The 17,468-nt window shown below is 42.2% G+C and overlaps 1 protein-coding gene across 1 annotated transcript in view; it reads right to left on the bottom strand.

Moving 5' to 3' along the window:
- LOC126399230 (nesprin-2) overlaps positions 1-17,468 on the bottom strand; it is a 108,098-nt gene that overhangs the window by 86,407 nt on the left and 4,223 nt on the right. Inside the window, exons 3-26 of the mRNA XM_050059086.1 lie at positions 16,908-16,969; positions 12,486-12,581; positions 12,249-12,326; positions 12,059-12,151; positions 10,093-10,289; positions 9,611-9,810; positions 8,993-9,093; positions 8,350-8,463; positions 8,114-8,251; positions 7,744-7,908; positions 7,375-7,487; positions 5,984-6,152; positions 5,671-5,767; positions 5,304-5,509; positions 5,018-5,170; positions 4,243-4,380; positions 4,016-4,117; positions 3,571-3,729; positions 3,000-3,158; positions 2,242-2,913; positions 1,770-1,904; positions 1,320-1,475; positions 1,035-1,195; positions 366-702 (exon numbers count right to left, since the gene is read on the bottom strand). Coding sequence (XP_049915043.1) covers positions 366-702; positions 1,035-1,195; positions 1,320-1,475; positions 1,770-1,904; positions 2,242-2,913; positions 3,000-3,158; positions 3,571-3,729; positions 4,016-4,117; positions 4,243-4,380; positions 5,018-5,170; positions 5,304-5,509; positions 5,671-5,767; positions 5,984-6,152; positions 7,375-7,487; positions 7,744-7,908; positions 8,114-8,251; positions 8,350-8,463; positions 8,993-9,093; positions 9,611-9,810; positions 10,093-10,289; positions 12,059-12,151; positions 12,249-12,326; positions 12,486-12,581; positions 16,908-16,969 — 4,001 coding nt within the window. The remainder of the gene's footprint in view (positions 1-365; positions 703-1,034; positions 1,196-1,319; positions 1,476-1,769; positions 1,905-2,241; positions 2,914-2,999; positions 3,159-3,570; positions 3,730-4,015; positions 4,118-4,242; positions 4,381-5,017; positions 5,171-5,303; positions 5,510-5,670; positions 5,768-5,983; positions 6,153-7,374; positions 7,488-7,743; positions 7,909-8,113; positions 8,252-8,349; positions 8,464-8,992; positions 9,094-9,610; positions 9,811-10,092; positions 10,290-12,058; positions 12,152-12,248; positions 12,327-12,485; positions 12,582-16,907; positions 16,970-17,468) is intronic.

Here is a 17,468-nt window from a genome sequence, read left to right as displayed (position 1 = left end):
AGGATTCTAACATGCCTGACTGGTCCAAGCTATGATCTACAGTTGAATACACTGGTGGACTATGATATTCACAAAGGAAGCCACAAACTGAAATACAATTAAAACATTTTTTTAAAAAAAAACTTGAAATCTAAACTTCTTCTAAACCACAGTAAGTGTGTGGTACATCTAAGGAAAAGGGAACTGAAACTACCTCCATCTTGAGGGCACACTACAAAGCAGCAATTATGTCAAACTGTGTTAATTTGTATGTTTTAAAGCTAAATTTAAGTGCCTAAAACTTTCCAAAATGAAATAATTGTCTCTGGGAGCTCACAAAACTGAGAACATCAAGAAAAACAAAGGCACTCTTGCACTCTTCCTACCTGTACATGAGCTTGGGTTTGCTGGTTGTCCTCTGTGATGTTCAGCAGACGAGCTTTCAGCGGCTGCTCTTTGGATCGAAGTGATGGCTTTAGTTTGCTCTCTGACCCCTGGCCTCTACGTTGCGTCGGGACATCCTCACTCTGTGTTGGGACATCCTGAGCTCGCAGTTGGAGGGTATCAGCACGAGGCAGCACTGACTCAGCAACACACACAGGTGACAAGTCTTGTTGTTGGCTGTCCACGCTTTGTTTCTGTGGGAGACTGTTGCTGCGCTGTGTGTCGGCCGACACGCCAGTCGCTCTCAGCGGGGTGTTTCCCCGGAGCTGCTGTCCCCTGCTGGGGTCAAAAACGGTTTAACAAGGTGGAGGTCGGGGCCAGTCAGTTAGAACCACTCAGTCACTGCAGGAATCTCATTAAGATTAATAGACTTTAAGGATTACAGAGTGACAATTGTTGATAAATAAGCTGTCTGCTTCAACTGAACGATGCAGCTCAACTTAAATTTAGAGTTTATTAGAGCAAATTCAATTACAAGCACCTACTTGGTAAAAATCAAGTACTCAAACTTGACTTGAAGTGGCACGCTGGTCATATAACTTCCCTCTTAAACGCGGTCATGGCTAATATATTACACCTCATGACGCAGCATCTCCTTGGTATCATCTTACCAGTCAGATGGGAGCACTGTGTCACTGGGTTGTGTTTCCTGCGCTTCATCTGACTCCCTCAGTTGGTCCGTTGCCAGGCAGGAGGACTGTCTCGGTGTTAGTGTTTCACACAGTTCTTGGAGTGATTCGACGTCAACAGACGCAGCTCCGTCTTCAATGACCTGGGAGGAATGTCAACTTCTGAGAAACTGAAACCACGTATGTTTCTGATCTGTTGCCAAAATCATAAAGTTTGCCACACAGCACCATCAGACGTTAAACAGACATTAGAGTTATGACAAATACCTGCTGCTGCAGCAAAAAGTCATGGTCAGTCTGGTCAGTGGCATAGTGCAGAGCGTTAGTTTGGGTTTCACGTTGCACAACAGAAAATGGCCGCTTTCCCTCTCTGATGTTAGACCATAAGATGGGAACAAAGGCGGCCATTTCTCTGAGTACATCCTGAGTGTGACACAAACAAGCAGACACTGCAATTTAATTAAAATTTGTTAGAAAACATGTTAATAGTGACAAGTTATTAAGACATATGACAGCTGTTCAAGCTAATAAATACTGAATTAATCGGGCTCCTCAGTTATGAATGTGTGTTATTGTGTTACTTGTGTCAACAGCTAAATGAAATCTAACTGGATGTATTTATTATTTGTTTTAAAGACATAGTTTGACATTTCGTAAAATACAGTTCTTCGCATCGTGTTAAGAGTTTAAATCTCCTGTGTATGGTCCCTGTCATACCTCCCACTGCTTTCTGACTGAGTCAGACAGAAGCATCAAGTCCTGGAGTTGGGGCCCGGTGCAAAAGGCCCCAAAACCCTCCACAGCTCCAAGGAACTCCTCGAGGATGGCAGGCTGCAGAATCTTTAAAGCCCTCTGCACAGAAAGACATAAAGCTGGACGGATGTGCACAAACAGGCAGCCACGTGAAGCAGAACACCACAGACATTTAAAGGATGTGTCCTAATTCTGAAATAAAATTTTGAGTTTCCAAGGTCTGGATGTTGCAACATGAAAAGCTTTTGCCCTGTTTAAAGCATTTGATGAGCAACACGTGGGCAGACAGCTGGCTTTACAGACACTTGGACACAGCTCACACTTTGTAGCAAATGCAACAGTGGATTTTTGGCAATTGATGGAAAACAATCTGAAAATAAAGAGTGAATGAAGAACTATTTAATATACTTTTTTTCCAACAGTTGAAAAACTGTACCTGTTTCCTCTTAGCTTGTGATGCCGAAATCTCTTTGCCACCAAATAACTTGATGGCTTGCTGGATGTGTCCTTGCAGACGAAACCTGGCCTTCTCCAGTCTGCTCCTCGCCATGGACTGGGCTTTTGAATGAACCTCACTGCGGACCATAACCGGCGGCTGTGGAGGTGTTTTATCACTCTGAGTGTTTGGCTGCCCTTTTATTCTGGAGTTCCGAGTTTGTGATGGGGGTGTTTGAAGTAGATCATTTTGACTCGGACGTGGAGCTTGAGCGTTAGATTTGGAAAATGGCGGAGGCTGCATCATGGGCTCAGATTCAGCTGCTTTTACAGTTTGAGCAAGAGGAGATTGAATACGAGGTAAAGGTTCCCTCGACGGCGGAGGCAGCCTTTGGAATCCGACACGTGGTTTAACAATTTTAACAATGGTTGCTTCACCCTGTGTGGTCACATGCTGGTTTTTAGGCCAATCCTGGGGAGCTCTTGCGTCTTGCTGAAGCATCTGATGTGAAGCCTGATTTGGGTCCTGGGCTTGCAGCATCACATTCCCAACCTGGTCTACATGTTTGGTTCTGACCACAACAAGTAACCCTGCCTCGAGCTGTCTCTGTGTCTGATGAGCTGTTTCAACGTGCTGCCGAAATCCGAGGGTGCTAAACATTCCAAGAATCTCCTAGAAAATTAAACACATACAAAAAATTACTGTACAAATATGAGAAACGGTAACTGAAAAAGGTTACCATACACTGATAAACTGACCTGGCAGTGGGAGACTGTCTCTGAGATCCTGTCCTGTATGCCGGACGTACAGAGGTGCTGCAGAGGAGAGGTTTTCCGTACTTGTGCCACAAGGTCCAGCAGATCCTGTCTCTCAGTTACAACCTGGTTCTCCAGCTGCATGCCTCGAGATATCAGCACCTAGAAAGGAGCATATTGTCTACACTGTATTATTTGTATTGTAATGTTTAATTTTAGGGACCTTAACCAAACATTAGCATAGTTTCACAACTTTACAGGTGACATTTAAGCTTTTTATCTACCCTAAAGTCACACTATCAGCACTATTTCAGGGTGCACAGTGCACAGATACCACAAGAATCATTCCTTTTTCACTGTTTCCCCTGGCCCATAGAGAGTCTGTGCACACCATAATGTTTTGTGCATATCTGAGAACACAGTCAACTGACAATCCCCAAAAAAAGTAGCAACACAAATAGTACCCGCGCTATTCGCAGGTAATTATTGGGAGACAACAATAAGCACGTATAACGAAACGTCTGGACAAAAGAGACTCAAAGGACTCTACAACTGATCCCGAATTTTTATATACTTTGGTTGTAGGTTCCAGTCCTCTGTGCTTTTCCTCCTTTAGGTGCTGGTAACAGTCCAGGGCGTCTGCGCTCCAGCGGTCCAGCTCAGCTAGACGGCCCTCTAGCCTGGATGCAGCCTGCTGCAGCTCTCCACAGGTCCTCTCTGCTTCAGCAACCATCTGTCGCACAGATACAAGCAATAAGGAAGAACCCTACCCTTAGCTTATCATACTATAATACAGGAGAGCAGCACTAACAAATCTTGATGTTGTAAATGTAACAACAGCTACAACTGCAGTGTTTATTCATTCTAGTTTCACATAAAAATTGGACAGCAGTGGATGCATGTTCACATGTGTGTGTGTTTAATAAAGCTTCAGAATGGGTTACGTCAAAAACTGGAGTAAGAACTGAGGCCTGTTGAAATGCATCAAAGTCAGACAGAGAATTTTTGCAGCAGAGTACCTGTGGGAGAGTTTGCTGGAGGTTCTCTATGTGTATTGTTTGAGAGTCTGGGGATGGACTGATGGATGAAAAGTCCACCTCTGCCATCTTTTTGCTCAGGAGCTGATAATAAGCACAAGAAGCAAAAAGGACATGAGCTCAGTTATGGAAGGATTTAAAAATCGTGCCTATGTGTTGCTGCTGAATTTTATCTACCCATCCATTAATTAATTAGTATCTTTGCCAACCTGTAGTTTCTGTCTGTTAGCCTTCAGTGGGACTGAGGCCACCTCCAGCGGCTGCCTCAGTAGCCAGCTGGCCTCCTGGGTCAGTGAATGCACCATCTGAAGACACATGGGGCTGACACTGGGCTCCGATGACACCCCCTAAGAGAGAAGTGTTTCATGACAATCAACCTTTGTTAATGTCTGTGTGTCCTGTTATCCAGTGATGGAAAGCACCCAAGTACATTTAATTAAGTGCTGTCCATATTTTCAGGTACTTGTACTTTAGCTATGTATTTCCATTTATGCTACATTATTCATATACTTCAACTTCAACTCTATTTTGTCCCTGGAGGGCAACAGGTTGTCCAGCAAGTAAAAATACAAATAAAAAACAAACAAGCTGCCCTCTAGAAGATGTTACTGGGCCCTGACATACCGCACCTCCAGACTGAGGAACAATTTTTACCCCACAGCCACACAAACTGAACTCTCTTCCCCAAATCTCCCTTCCTCTCCTACCACCACAACAATTCTATATTGCACTACCATGGACTACCACTACCATCTCTTGCTGTCAGAGCTGTCAGGAATAAACGGAGATCACCTCCAAAAATATCCACAGTCTGGGCCTCTTCACATCAACACAACGCAGACATCACTAGAGTGCACCAGTTACATTATTATAGATAAAACTAAATGGTGTATAAAGTAATTAAAATTAGCTCCTCTTTTACCAGGTGTAACATTAAAGTGACATAGGATATGTGGATAGAACAGTGAGAACATGCATACTTACAAACACTGTCCTCTTCATGCACTCAGCCCACTGCATGTTGACCTTGCTGAGGTGCTCAGCCAGAGCCAGGCTGGTTGAAGGCTCCGTCATTTCAATGAGGAAGTTCCCCGCCTCGTTTAACTTAGCTTGACATGATGTCCACTCGCTCATGTCCTACAGCAACCACACCAAAAGACAAAAAAAATATAATTGGCTTTTGCTGCTTCCAAACACTGCACTGTATAGTGAGTGTCATGAAGGAATCTTTTTGAGTTATTCATTGACAGAATTCCAGACAAGACGTTACCTTCGTCCCCGCAGCAGGAGGCTGGGTGCTCGACTGTATCTCCTGTGCCAGCCATGTCTGTAGAGCAGTGAGGCACTTGTCGTAAGTCTCCCACGCAGACACCACTCTCTCCATCGTCCCTCTCACTGCCGTCACAACCTGTGTGGCCAACTCAGCTTCACTTTCTGCTTCCTTCACCTGACGAGTAACAAGCTGGGAGTCGTTACCTGGGGAGGGAAAAGTGTGTAAAGGTGAAGTCATGAGTTTTAGAAAATAAAAAAAAATCTTCAAGACATGTATACCATCTGCAGAGTTTACAATACAGCAGAGATTACGCTAGGATTATGTGGTTGAAGGCTCTTGTCACAAGCACACATTTAGCTCATACCTAGTGCTGCCTTGCTGTTGTAAGCATTCGCCTTCTCCTTGAGGTTTTGGAGAGCATCCATCAGGATTAACAGCAAGCTTTGGCGATCCACTGTTTCCTAGACAAATAAACAACAGAAGTCATAATTATTTCTGGATTTCCAGGGAGCGTAATTTGTCAGATGACTCAAAAGTACACCAGTAATTTTATTCCCCTGAATCCTTATCGCGTTAGCATGATAGTATATCATTCCATTATCTCACAATAATGTGGCTCACATCAGTATGTTTCTGAGTTAAATACGGTTTTATCTCCTGCTCTTTCAGATACTTACATGCCAGTCCTGCAGAAGCAGAAGTACTGTATCCTGGGAACTGTAGGGAGCTTTCCAGGTCTGAAGCTTAGCACTGATGCGGCCCAGGAGATCCAGCACAGTGTGACGGCATTCCCGGTATTCCAACTTGATCCCTTGATACTTGGCAGTGACTCGGATATTGGTTAAACTGTTTTCAGATGAAGACGGTGTTAATGCATTATTTCATTTTATTGCTACTTTCTTTATATTTATACATCACTAAATGAGACAATCTATAAAAAAAAAATCATATTGCTCTGCCTACTCTATTGCCTTGTAGTGCTTCTAATGGCCTTACCACAGGTAAACAAAAACAGCCAATCAGAGTCGAGGAGTCTCAGCTGTTACTGCAAGACTGGCTTTTCTGGCCTCAAATGTTGCCAGAAACATGGAGGCCAGGTCATAAACTTTGTCATTTTATGGCTCAACAGTAAGAGTGCCATTAATAGCAGAAGGAAGAGGAGGAGAGACATTTATTTTTTTTTCACAGATTGTGTCTCGTTTATTTCTTTCAGAATACAGTGACAGTTTCAGCAAACATAACACAAAATTATTTTTTATAAAAGTTACCAACTGTAGCTCTAAAGATTAATGGCTTTAAAGGTCCAGTGTTTAAGATTTAAAGAGATTTAGTGGCATCAAGTGGTGAGAATTGCAGGTTACAACCAGCTGAAACTTCTGATCATTCTTTAAGAGGTTTTAACCAGGAGCTGAATTATCCCCAGAGATCTCTTCCTCTCCAGAACAAATGGACCAGGTGATTTAAACAAATAAAAGCATTGAGTAAAACAGTTTCACGCTACAAATCAGTGTTTCTCCGATGCTGTTTGGTGTGTCAGAGACGGCCCGCTAGCCCAGCACCTGCAATTCTGTGTTCACTTTTTTCTCTGCTACCTTTATTACATTATCCGCAGAGGTCTCTTCCTCTCTAAAATAAATTGACCCAGTGATTTAAACCAGTAAAAACACTGAATAAACCAGTTTCACTTTAAAGAATAAGTGTTTTTCCAATGCTAACAACAGTGGCTGATGCTAAAACACCAAAGCCTGAAAGAGTAAAAGTGTGAAAACCTGGCCGTATCTAGAGCCAGTGTTTGGTTTGTCCGTTCTGGGCTACTGTAGAAACATGGCGGTGCAACATGCCTATCTCTGCAGATGAGGACCTGCTCCCTATGTAGACATGAACATCTCATTCTAAGGTAATTTTCAGGTAATTATTCACTAAAGAAAACATACTTGTTATATTATATCCCATTTCTGCCAATATATCCTCCTAAATCCTACACACTGGACCTTTAAATGTCCATGTGAGAAAACTGATCTTAATAAAATCCAGTAATTATAGAAGTTAGAACTATAATGTAACATACCGTCTTTTTATTTCATCAAACTTTTCAGGGGGCACTACTTCGTTCCCTGAGTCATCCATGTTGAGAAAGGTATCAAGGATTTTGACGTGGTGGCTCATCTCCCTCATTAATGTCTGAAAAAAAATACAGGAAAAAAGATTAGCAGAAGTTTCATGTTATATATTTCAAAATATTGTTGTACTGTCTGTTCATATGTAGGCTACATCTGCCCCATCCCTGTCCCAAAGCCTATACGTTGTTTCAGAGTTTTTCCGGGGTTTCACAACACTGAATAAATACTAAAAGTATTTATTCAGTAATAAAGTACGTTTAAGATTTTTGAAAACAGAAAAGATCAAATCTGTTTTGCAGCTTCAAAATATAAAAAACCTTTTGCACGTCTTGTTGAGCTCTTGCTTCTTTAGCAGCTTCTGCATGATCTCCCATTCTTCCTCCATCTTCTGTCAGCGCTGCCTCTGCACGCTGCAGCCACGTGACTACTGAGTTCAGAGGAGGAGGAAGGCTGGAGTCCAGGTCTGCTTTACATCTCTGCAGCTGGGGAACAACACACACACACACACACACACACACACACACAACGTGGGATAAGCACAAAACCTGGGTATTGTAATGTAGTCCAAGGAGTGCTCTGTAAGCATTTCTCATTCATCTGGAGAGAGACAAAGGAAGTGAATCAGCAGGACTAAAAGCAAACTTGGGAACAAAAGCTTGTCCCATTTTTCTTCACTAACTTCCTCACCTTCTCTTCCAGACGATCCCACGCTGTTCTGAGAGCACACTGCTCTTGGCTCAGCTCAGGGCAGCGTCTTATGGCTGCAAGGAGGGTCATCACTGGTCTCCTTTGCTCAGTGAAGGAACCAGCAACGTTCTGAAACACCTGAGAAACCAAACATAGCAACAACTTCCAATCACTGTACAACAATACAGAATAATGCACACGAAAGAATGTTTTCTTCTTTGAGCTCTTGTGCTTACATGATATTTTTCTGCAAAGTTGGATTTTTCTGTAGCCGTCCATGCCTCTGGTAGTTCCTCGTAGGCTTGCTGCAGCCAGCAAGTCACCTCAAGTGCTCGCTCACTTAGAGAAACCTACAATGGAAAACCGTCTGTAACTGCACTTCTGTGTTTACCGAAGTGAAGAGCAGGCTGATTATGTAGCTTCAAGGTGCATAATCAGTAGACAAAAGTAAGAAGTATGTGCTAGACTCCTACAGACCTAACAGCAAACCTCAACTATGGTGCGTTTCACTCCATAAGGACAATATTTTCTGACCCCAAAAGACATTAATAATGGACAAATATTGAGCAAAGAAGGACATGTTTGCCTGGTGTATACCTGGCGTAACGGGGAAACAGCGATTGCTGGAGTGAAGTGAGCAGGCAAGTTCACAGGTGAGAGAGAAAAGGGCTGGACCAGAGGAAACAGCTACACCACCACCACCAGAGGAGAAGAGGGAAAATAATGAACAGTTTCATGCAAGAGATTGTGGGTTCAGGCTTGAAACAGGGAAGGGAAGCAGCATGAAACAGTAGAGAAGATTTGTAGAGATGCAGACGTACATTAGATTAGGTCAGTTCTGAAGTAAAGTCATTTAAAAATGGTGGTTTGTTTGCCGACCTGCAGGTGGTCATCAGGTGCCGGCATGTCATTGGAGTACTGTAGAAACTGGGCCACGTAAGTCATGATGGACTTCTCATCAGGGTCTTCAACATCAACATCTGAGGTGCAGAAAAATAGACAGAAAAACTTAAAGCCCAGTTCAGACCAAAGATTCGCGACGAGAGGAGCTGAAACTGGCAACTAGTTGCAATGCGCCATTCTGCAACATTCCCAATACCTGCTGGTTCACACCAATGCAATTAGATGAGACGACGTATCATCTCTATGCAACGTTCTAAAACTGTTTCGTCTCATCACGAATGTTTGGTATGAACTGGGCTTGACTCAACCCAACTATCATTTTATACGATGTTTTATAAGATGACAATAAGCAAAATCAGATTTAGATTTGTTGCCTAAGAAAAATAATAATGAAAATGATGAAAAATACACTCTAATAATCTCTGTGCTTCCTAGGAGCAGCAAGTCATCAGTTTTTTGTTTTTTCTGTTTGTTTTATCGAAAAAGTCAAGTCAAAAATCCATGATGACTATTACTGCTGATTGGTTAAATAATCTGTCATGCTCCTGGTTATTTGGAAATATTGTGACAACAATATTACGTAGTAAGCCTGACCCTGGGGCTCCAGCAGGCGGGGGATGTGGAGCTCCCTCTCGGCCAGGTGAAACGCCTCTTCCAGGTTCTCCTCGTTGCTTCTGGACTGAACCAGTGAGAGATCAGCCAGCTGTGGTCTGAGAGAACACAGGATGGCCAAGAAGGCCTCTCCACTTCTCCAGCTCGACTTGAAGTTCTTCACACTGACGGAGCAACCAACTCTGCAGAGAGAAAGACAGATGGAAAAAACGTGTTGCTTGGATTAGTGGTGTCCATGCGACTTTTATGAATGTCTTGAGCATGTCTTTGAACTGTGGGGAGAAGGAAAGTCATGCAAACAGGGAAAGCATGCAATCCCTACAAAGAGGAATCTCCATGATGCCCATAACAAGTTGCCAGTGTTCAAGTTCTTTTTAACCTACACCCTACCTCTTTCTTAAATTTTACACTCGTGACATGTCTTTGTTAGAAGCATTCATATATGTATATGGTAGATAACCCACTTTTTGCATTGGTCCCTGACCCACATGAGCAGGGCATTCTTGGCGGATACTCGAAAGCGTTTGTGGAGAGGTGACGTCCGGCCTGCAGGGACTGGACTAGCTGGGATGGGTCTGCCAGGAAAGGAGTCCAGGCTGGCCAGAGAGTCGAGGGAGGAATGACAAGAGTTGTAGGCGAGAGTGCTGGCCAGCTCCTCGATCTGAAACAGAGACAGTATAACAATATATTGGATCTGCGCTGCGGAACTGGCCGGTGTTTTCACCAACATCTTCAACACCTCCCTCTGTCAAAGCTCAGTACCCAAGTGCTTCAAAGAGTCCATTATCATCCCAGTTCCCAAGACCAAGAACATCTCCTGCCTCAATGACTACAGACCCATTGCCTTGACATCTGCCGTCATGAAATCATTTGAGTGCATCATACTCAAGCACCTGAAAACTGTCACCACCCCCCTCATGGACCCATACCAATTTGCATACAGAGCCAACAGGTCACTTGAGGACACCGTCAACTTAGCAATTCATCACATACTGAACCACCTGGAGTCTGCAAACACATATGCCCGCATCCTGTTCATGGATTTCAGTTCTGCATTCAACACAATAAACCTGGTCAAACTGTTAAATAAATTACTGGACATGAACATTAACCCATGCATCTGTCACTGGATTAACAGCTTTCTCTGGAACAGGCGACAGAAGGTGAAGATCAACAATAACACATCCTCCCCTCTGTTCCTCAGTACAGGCGCACCCCAGGGCTGTGTTCTCTCACCCTGGCTATTCTCCCTTTACACAAACCAGCTCACATCCCACCACAGCTCTGTCAACCTGTACAAGTACGCAGACGACTCAACCATCATAGGACTCATCACCAACAACCAAGAAACAGAATACCGTGCACAGATCAACCAAGTACTGACCTGGTGCACAGACAATGATCTACTACTCAACACTTCAAAAACAAAAGAACTCATTGTCGACCTAAGACGCTGGCCATCCCCCAAAACTCCTGTCTTCATTAAAGGTGAATCTATCTCCATCACTGACACATTCAAACTCCTCGGAACCCACATCAGCAACAACCTCAATTGGAAAATAAACACAGATCACATCTATAAAAAAGCCAAGCAAAGACTTTTCCATCTCCGACAGCTCAAGAAGTTCAGAATAAGGTTTCATCTCCTGCTCCGCTTCTACACAGCCATCGTCGAAGGCATTCTCACCTCATCCATTATAGTCTGGTTCGGCAGTCTCGACACTCTCCCGGAAGAAATTACAGCGCATCATTAACAGAGCATCCAAAATTACTGGCTCACCCCAACCATCCCTCGAATCACTTCACCGCAAACGGACACTGCGCAGAGCCCGCAAAATCATCTCTGATCCCACTCACCCTGCACACTATGCCTTCGAGCTACTGCCCTCTGGGAGGCGCTACAGGACAACTGCCTCCAAAACAACCCGCTTCAAAAACAGTTTCATTCCCATTGCAATAAACATTCTGAACTCTGAACGCTGAGGATTAAGCATGGCCCTTATGTATTATGAATATGTGTTTGTCTGTATGTATATCTATGTTTATGTTTAATGTCCTTTATGTTGGAACCTGTACCAATGAGCTATACTGGAAACAAATTCCACCAGCCTGGCTGTATGGTCATTAAAAGAATCAATCAATCAATCAATTAATTTGAAGTTATTAGTGTCTTTAAAACGGTTCATACATATATGAAATCTGACACATACAGGCGTTAAGTATTTCATTTGAAGTATTGAAGGTCCAGTGTGTAGGATTTAGAGGGATATATTAGCAGAAATGGGATGTAGTGTATAATCACCTGAAAATGAGAACTGTTGTGCTTTCGTTACCTTAGAATGGGTCGTTTATACCTGGAACCTAGTTCCTTTTTCACAGCAGCAGTATAAGATTAATATGTTTTGGCATTGCTTTACCACTGGTACTCACATGACAGTGGAGGATGATGGTCCACACAAGTCCAAGGATGATGGAGGGCCGTCCATCTATGATATCTGGGATGTTTATGTTCACCAGTTTGATCTAAACCAACCAACCAAAACAAATGTTAATTAAAAAACACTGCACAATAAGATGCCATGTTTTTTTTTTTTTTTTTTTTTTTTTTTAGGAAACATACAGATTTTTTCTTGAGAAAGTTCAGTGCTGTCTCAATGTTGGCCCTGTGCTGGAAAACCCCTCGGCCCCTTTGTCTTTTCTGTGGAGGCAAATTACACTGTCAGCTTTATTGTGATAATTATGCTCATGTTAGCATGTTTTTACTTCCCAAAAACTTGACGATTGACTAATTATAGATCTCTTGGAGTAATATGGAATCTATTCAACTTACTAACAGAAGCACACTGTTGTAACTCACCATAGGTTGACCACTCATCACCTCCAGCAGGTCAAGCAGCTGTGACCCATCTCTGATGTCAGAGAAGAGGTCCGCCATAAACGAGGGAGGGCATCTCTGTAACGATACACAAAATTTAAGTCTTGGTGATTTATCTCTCCAAATGCATCGAAATAAAGGACCAGGTGAGTTCAGGTGAAAGTTCCATAATTAATTTCATCTGTTTCATCTACTACAGTCAGAGAGGATTCATGCTGTAAGCTTCAGTCAGTATCATGGTACTGATACGGAAAATAACCCACATACATGTGTAGCCTATAACTGTACGTTAAAAAACTTCAATAAAATTGTTGTGTCTAAGCACTGGTACACTGGTCAACTAAAGAAAAGTTAGGCCAGGCCCATGACTATGGAGTGCTCCAGGGATGACCTTGTTCTGTAGGCCGATGTGGAAGTCAGCATCGCACTGGTTCCCTTGTCAAAAGACCACTGGGATTTTTCCATTGGATTTTGGATTATTGCTGAAAATAAGCTCTGCGGCCAACAAACGTCATGATTATTGAAGATTAAATGACCAGAAGTCAAAGCTAACGTTAGGCTATAAACGAACTAAACTATGGTCGCAGGACCTAACATCCCCATCAAAATAAGGCTGTGAAGCCGTGTTTGGCGCAGCGTGGCGTGATAACGTTCTGTAGTCTCATTTAGCCACATGTTTGTAACCGCCTTTTGTATGACACAAAGAAGCTTCAAAGTTCACAAGTGGAGTATTTACTGACGCATTTTATGTCAGACAACAAAACGTGAAACTTTCTGAAGCTTGTGTTAACCAAAAACCTTATTTCAGGCACCTAACCAAAAACCCATTAAAAAAACCCATTAACTTTGAGACGAGGGAATCATTAGTGGTAAAATGCTAACTCATTTGCTGGTTTTAGGACTCATTCCTCGCTAACTCTATTGGGCAGTTAGCAGCTGACGGCTAGCAGCACGCTCCTGCACCTGAACTGAACCAACTTGCAACTCCAACCATGAACTATCCTGAGGAGCTTCTGCTCTTGCTTTTAATCAGACAACTCCTCCTACAGACAAACCAAAGTCAGTTGGTGACTCTAAATTGTCCGTAGGTGTGAATGTGAGTGTGAATGGTTGTCTGTCTCTATGTGTCAGCCCTGTGATAGTCTGGTGACCTGACCAGGGTGTACCCTGCCTCTCACCCAATGACAGCTGGGATAGGCTCCAGCACCCCTGTGACCCCCAAACCGGATAAGCGTTTATAAAAAATGAATGAATGAAAAATTTAAATTCTAATTGTACTACCACAGAAATATTAACAATATAGGCTGTTTAAGGTATTTTAAAAAGACATTTCCCTAAAGAAACTGCACTCTACTCAACAGGGTAAAGTACCCTACCTTTACTATAAAGTTCATTGGATGCACTCACTTCCTGTTTGGTGATTTGGGGCTACGATCGGCAGGTAATATGAATGGAAGCTGAATTTAACCAATAAGTTCATTTTAATTGAATGCATTGCTAAATTAATCAAGTGGCAATTTCATTAACAATGTGAATAATGAATATGCATAGTGAAATAACTTCTTTTGTTAGGAGGTTAGCATGCTACAACCACATGTACCTCCTATAGTAGCATATTATAATGCTACACAACCAGGACTGCAGGATGAAATAAATGATAGAACTGCAAAAACTAGAATGTGTTTGGCCGGCCAGAGTGCAACCTACACTTATAGGAAGTAGTTTACAAAGACACAATATGACACGCCATAAAAGCACCCACCAATTAGCAGAGCAGAAAGTCCGAACATATTGTCAAATGTGCTGTTTGCATCAATATCAGTTTATCACCACACCGCATTCAGTTGGGGCCTTGTGAAATATCAAATAGATGAATAACCCTGGATCATATTTGGTGGGAAATGTGCTGAATCATTTTATACAAAACAGGAAGTTGTTCAGGGTGTCTTCATGTCATGTGGTAAAAAGTCAAAGGCTGATGGAGAAATAATTGTTTCTTTTTGCAAACCACAGAAGAAAATCGTAAGTGCAACAGAAAGCAAAATGGTTTATGGGAAATGTGATCTACTTTGTGGGGAAAAAACTCTGTGTATAACATTTATTTTGCAGTGACATGATTTTTTATCCAAAACTTGCTGCTAAGAAACTATTGTAAACATAATCAAAAAGTCTTTGGGTCAAAGCTTTAAGCCAACAGGGACAACAGTGAACACTGTCTTCTAGACATAAAGGAAATATCTCCTGTTGGGGGTTGTCAGTGGACTCAGATTGGTGTAACAGATGGCAGGTTATGAACCAATGATTTCAGAGTGCAGTCATATGGACAGGAGGTTATGAGGAGGTGGCTGAGTTCAGATTACGTGCTGTTCTGCTTCACTGAAACACTATTTATACTCCAGCTGAGTGTCACACGCAGCTCAAGGTCTCTTTCCAACAAGACTCATGGTGAGCTGCTTCACTGCACCTCTCCGTCTGAACAATGAGTCAGCATATCTACAGCATGTTTCAGATCATTTACAGCCTGACCACAGCATGGTAATGTCATTTTTCAACACAGTTTGGGTAGAGTTCTCAAAACATATATTTTTTTGTATTTTAATACTCATCCTTGTCCAAATATTGCATATTGAAAAGCAGCTAATGTCGCAGTAAAACATAAATCAGTACTTTTGATCAGGTTTTTCTTGAGACATCTCTCAAATTAAAAGTAGGTTTTGACAAAAACAGATGTAACATATCAAACTTTTACTGAAACCTATGAAAAAAATAAAATGCCAACAGGCAGACAAATATACTTAATAAACAATGTATACACTCATACAGATGTAATCTCTCTCAATCATCACTTATGACCCACTAGAAGTGCGTGGCGGTGTATTTATCTGCAGAGAGTCAGACCTCCGCTTGTATTTTATCATTTTCTTTTCACTGTCTGTGTTCGGTTGTTTATGGACATGTAGCCCCACAGCGCTCAGGTGAGGACACAGCTTTCTATAGATGTAGCGACCAGGTGCTAGATTACAACCAGCAGGCCATCCAAGAGATGCGAAACGCAAACATAGTGAGGCAAAACGGGAAACAAGAGTGAATCAGAAGTCGCATTTTACTTTCACTTTCTCTGGCAAGCGTGTGCACAAACAGTAACAGACAATCCTGCATAGTATATCTTTAAGAAAAGCGATGCCATGCAGTACATGCGGAAGACAGTTTCTTTCTTTTGTGATGCATATACAATATCAAGAGGGAACCACAGTCAGTAGTGGAAAGGGTCACAACACCAAGGGGTTTTAAGAATAGACAGTTTCTTAAAGGTGAAGTGATGCTGCATATAAACCTGCAGCATTGCGTAACATTTTCTCATCAGTCCCTTTCTGCATCATCACTCCTGCCTCTCTCTAATGCACTCACTAATATACTTTAACTGCCATAAAGATAATCTCCAAAAGATATTCCTAAGGTTTCTACCCTTTTTGGGGGAGTTTTTCCTTATCCACTGTGAGGGTCCTAAGGACAGAGGGATGTCATATGCTGTAAAGCCCTCTGAGGCAAATTGGGATTTGTGATATTGGGCTTTATAAATAAAACTGAATTGAATATGTCCTAGGGTGGCATGGTGGTGTGGTGGTTAGCATTGTCGCCTCACAGCAAGAGGGTTCCTGGTTCCATCCTAGGTGTGGGAGCCCTTCTGTAAAAGTTTCCATGTTCTCCCTGTGTCAGCGTGGGTTTTCTCCAGGTACTCCGGCTTCCTCCCACAGTCCAAAGACATGCAGGTTAACTGGTGACTCTAAATTGTCCGTAGGTGTGAATGTGAGTGTGAATGGCTGTATGTCTCTATGTGTCAGCCCTGTGATAGTTGCACAATGTCAGCCGGGATAGGTTCCAGCCCCCCGGGACCCTCAAGAGGATAAGCGGTTAGAAAATGGATGGATGGATGAATATGTCCAATCTGACAGTTGAATCTAACCTTTGTGTGGGAGCATCTTTGATAAAGCGCTGGGTCTTTATTTAGTTAAAAGCAAAAGAAATCAGTAGAAATACTGCTTTGAAAAATGGAAGAGCAAAGCATTAAAAAAACATCCAATAGCTATTTGATCTTTACAATTAGATAAGTATGTGTTACTTTTATATCAACAAATGCAACAAAAGTTAATGTTCATCCATCTTATAAGCTTCTTCTTCTTTCGGCTGTTCCCCTCAGGGGTCTGCCTCTGTAAGGAAGTCATATTTGTGATTCGCATGTTTGATTTGGCATAGGGTTTTTACGTCGGATGCCCTTCCTGACACAACCCTCTGCATTTATCCGGGATCAGGACCGGCCCAATGAAAACACTGGCTTGTGCCCCTTGGGGCTGCATTTCCATTTATCTTATAAGCGTCACTCATAAATATGATATTTCAACATACCTTAGCGAGTTGAGCATTTATCCAGTTGGTGAAGGTCCTTTTCTGAATCTGCTCATGCTCCACTGTCGAGGAAACACACACAGAAAGATGTGTTTAAATTAGATGTTTTCTGATGTCTTGCATAAAAACAATTATGAAGTACTGGACACTAAAATCCTCTTTCTCAGATGATATTTGATTGTGTAACATAATAAACACATTAAAAGGAAACATGATGACTCTGTGGATCTTGTATGTTTGTGTTTGCTGGCAGTAGCAACAAGTACTTTGTGACATAATTTTTGATCACAAAGAAATGTTGGCAACACTTTACTTGAAGGTATCTACATAAGAGTGACATGACACTGTCATAACTATGACATGACACGGTTATTAACCTGTCATGAACATTATGTACATGTCATGAACATTTATGACTGCTGTCATTAAGTGTCATTCGGTTTTTGTAATGACAAGTTGACATAGTTTGGGTTGTCTTGATTATGACAACTTGACATTAATCAAAGTGACATTACCAGAAGTTGTCTTTGTCATGACAAGTTGACATTAAATTTGTTTGGG

Source organism: Epinephelus moara, chromosome 12 (genome assembly GCF_006386435.1).
Source record: "Epinephelus moara isolate mb chromosome 12, YSFRI_EMoa_1.0, whole genome shotgun sequence".
NCBI classification, from domain to species: Eukaryota; Metazoa; Chordata; class Actinopteri; order Perciformes; family Serranidae; genus Epinephelus; species Epinephelus moara.
The sequence above is the reverse complement of the archived record's forward strand: the minus strand, read 5'-3'. Positions and strand labels throughout refer to the sequence as shown.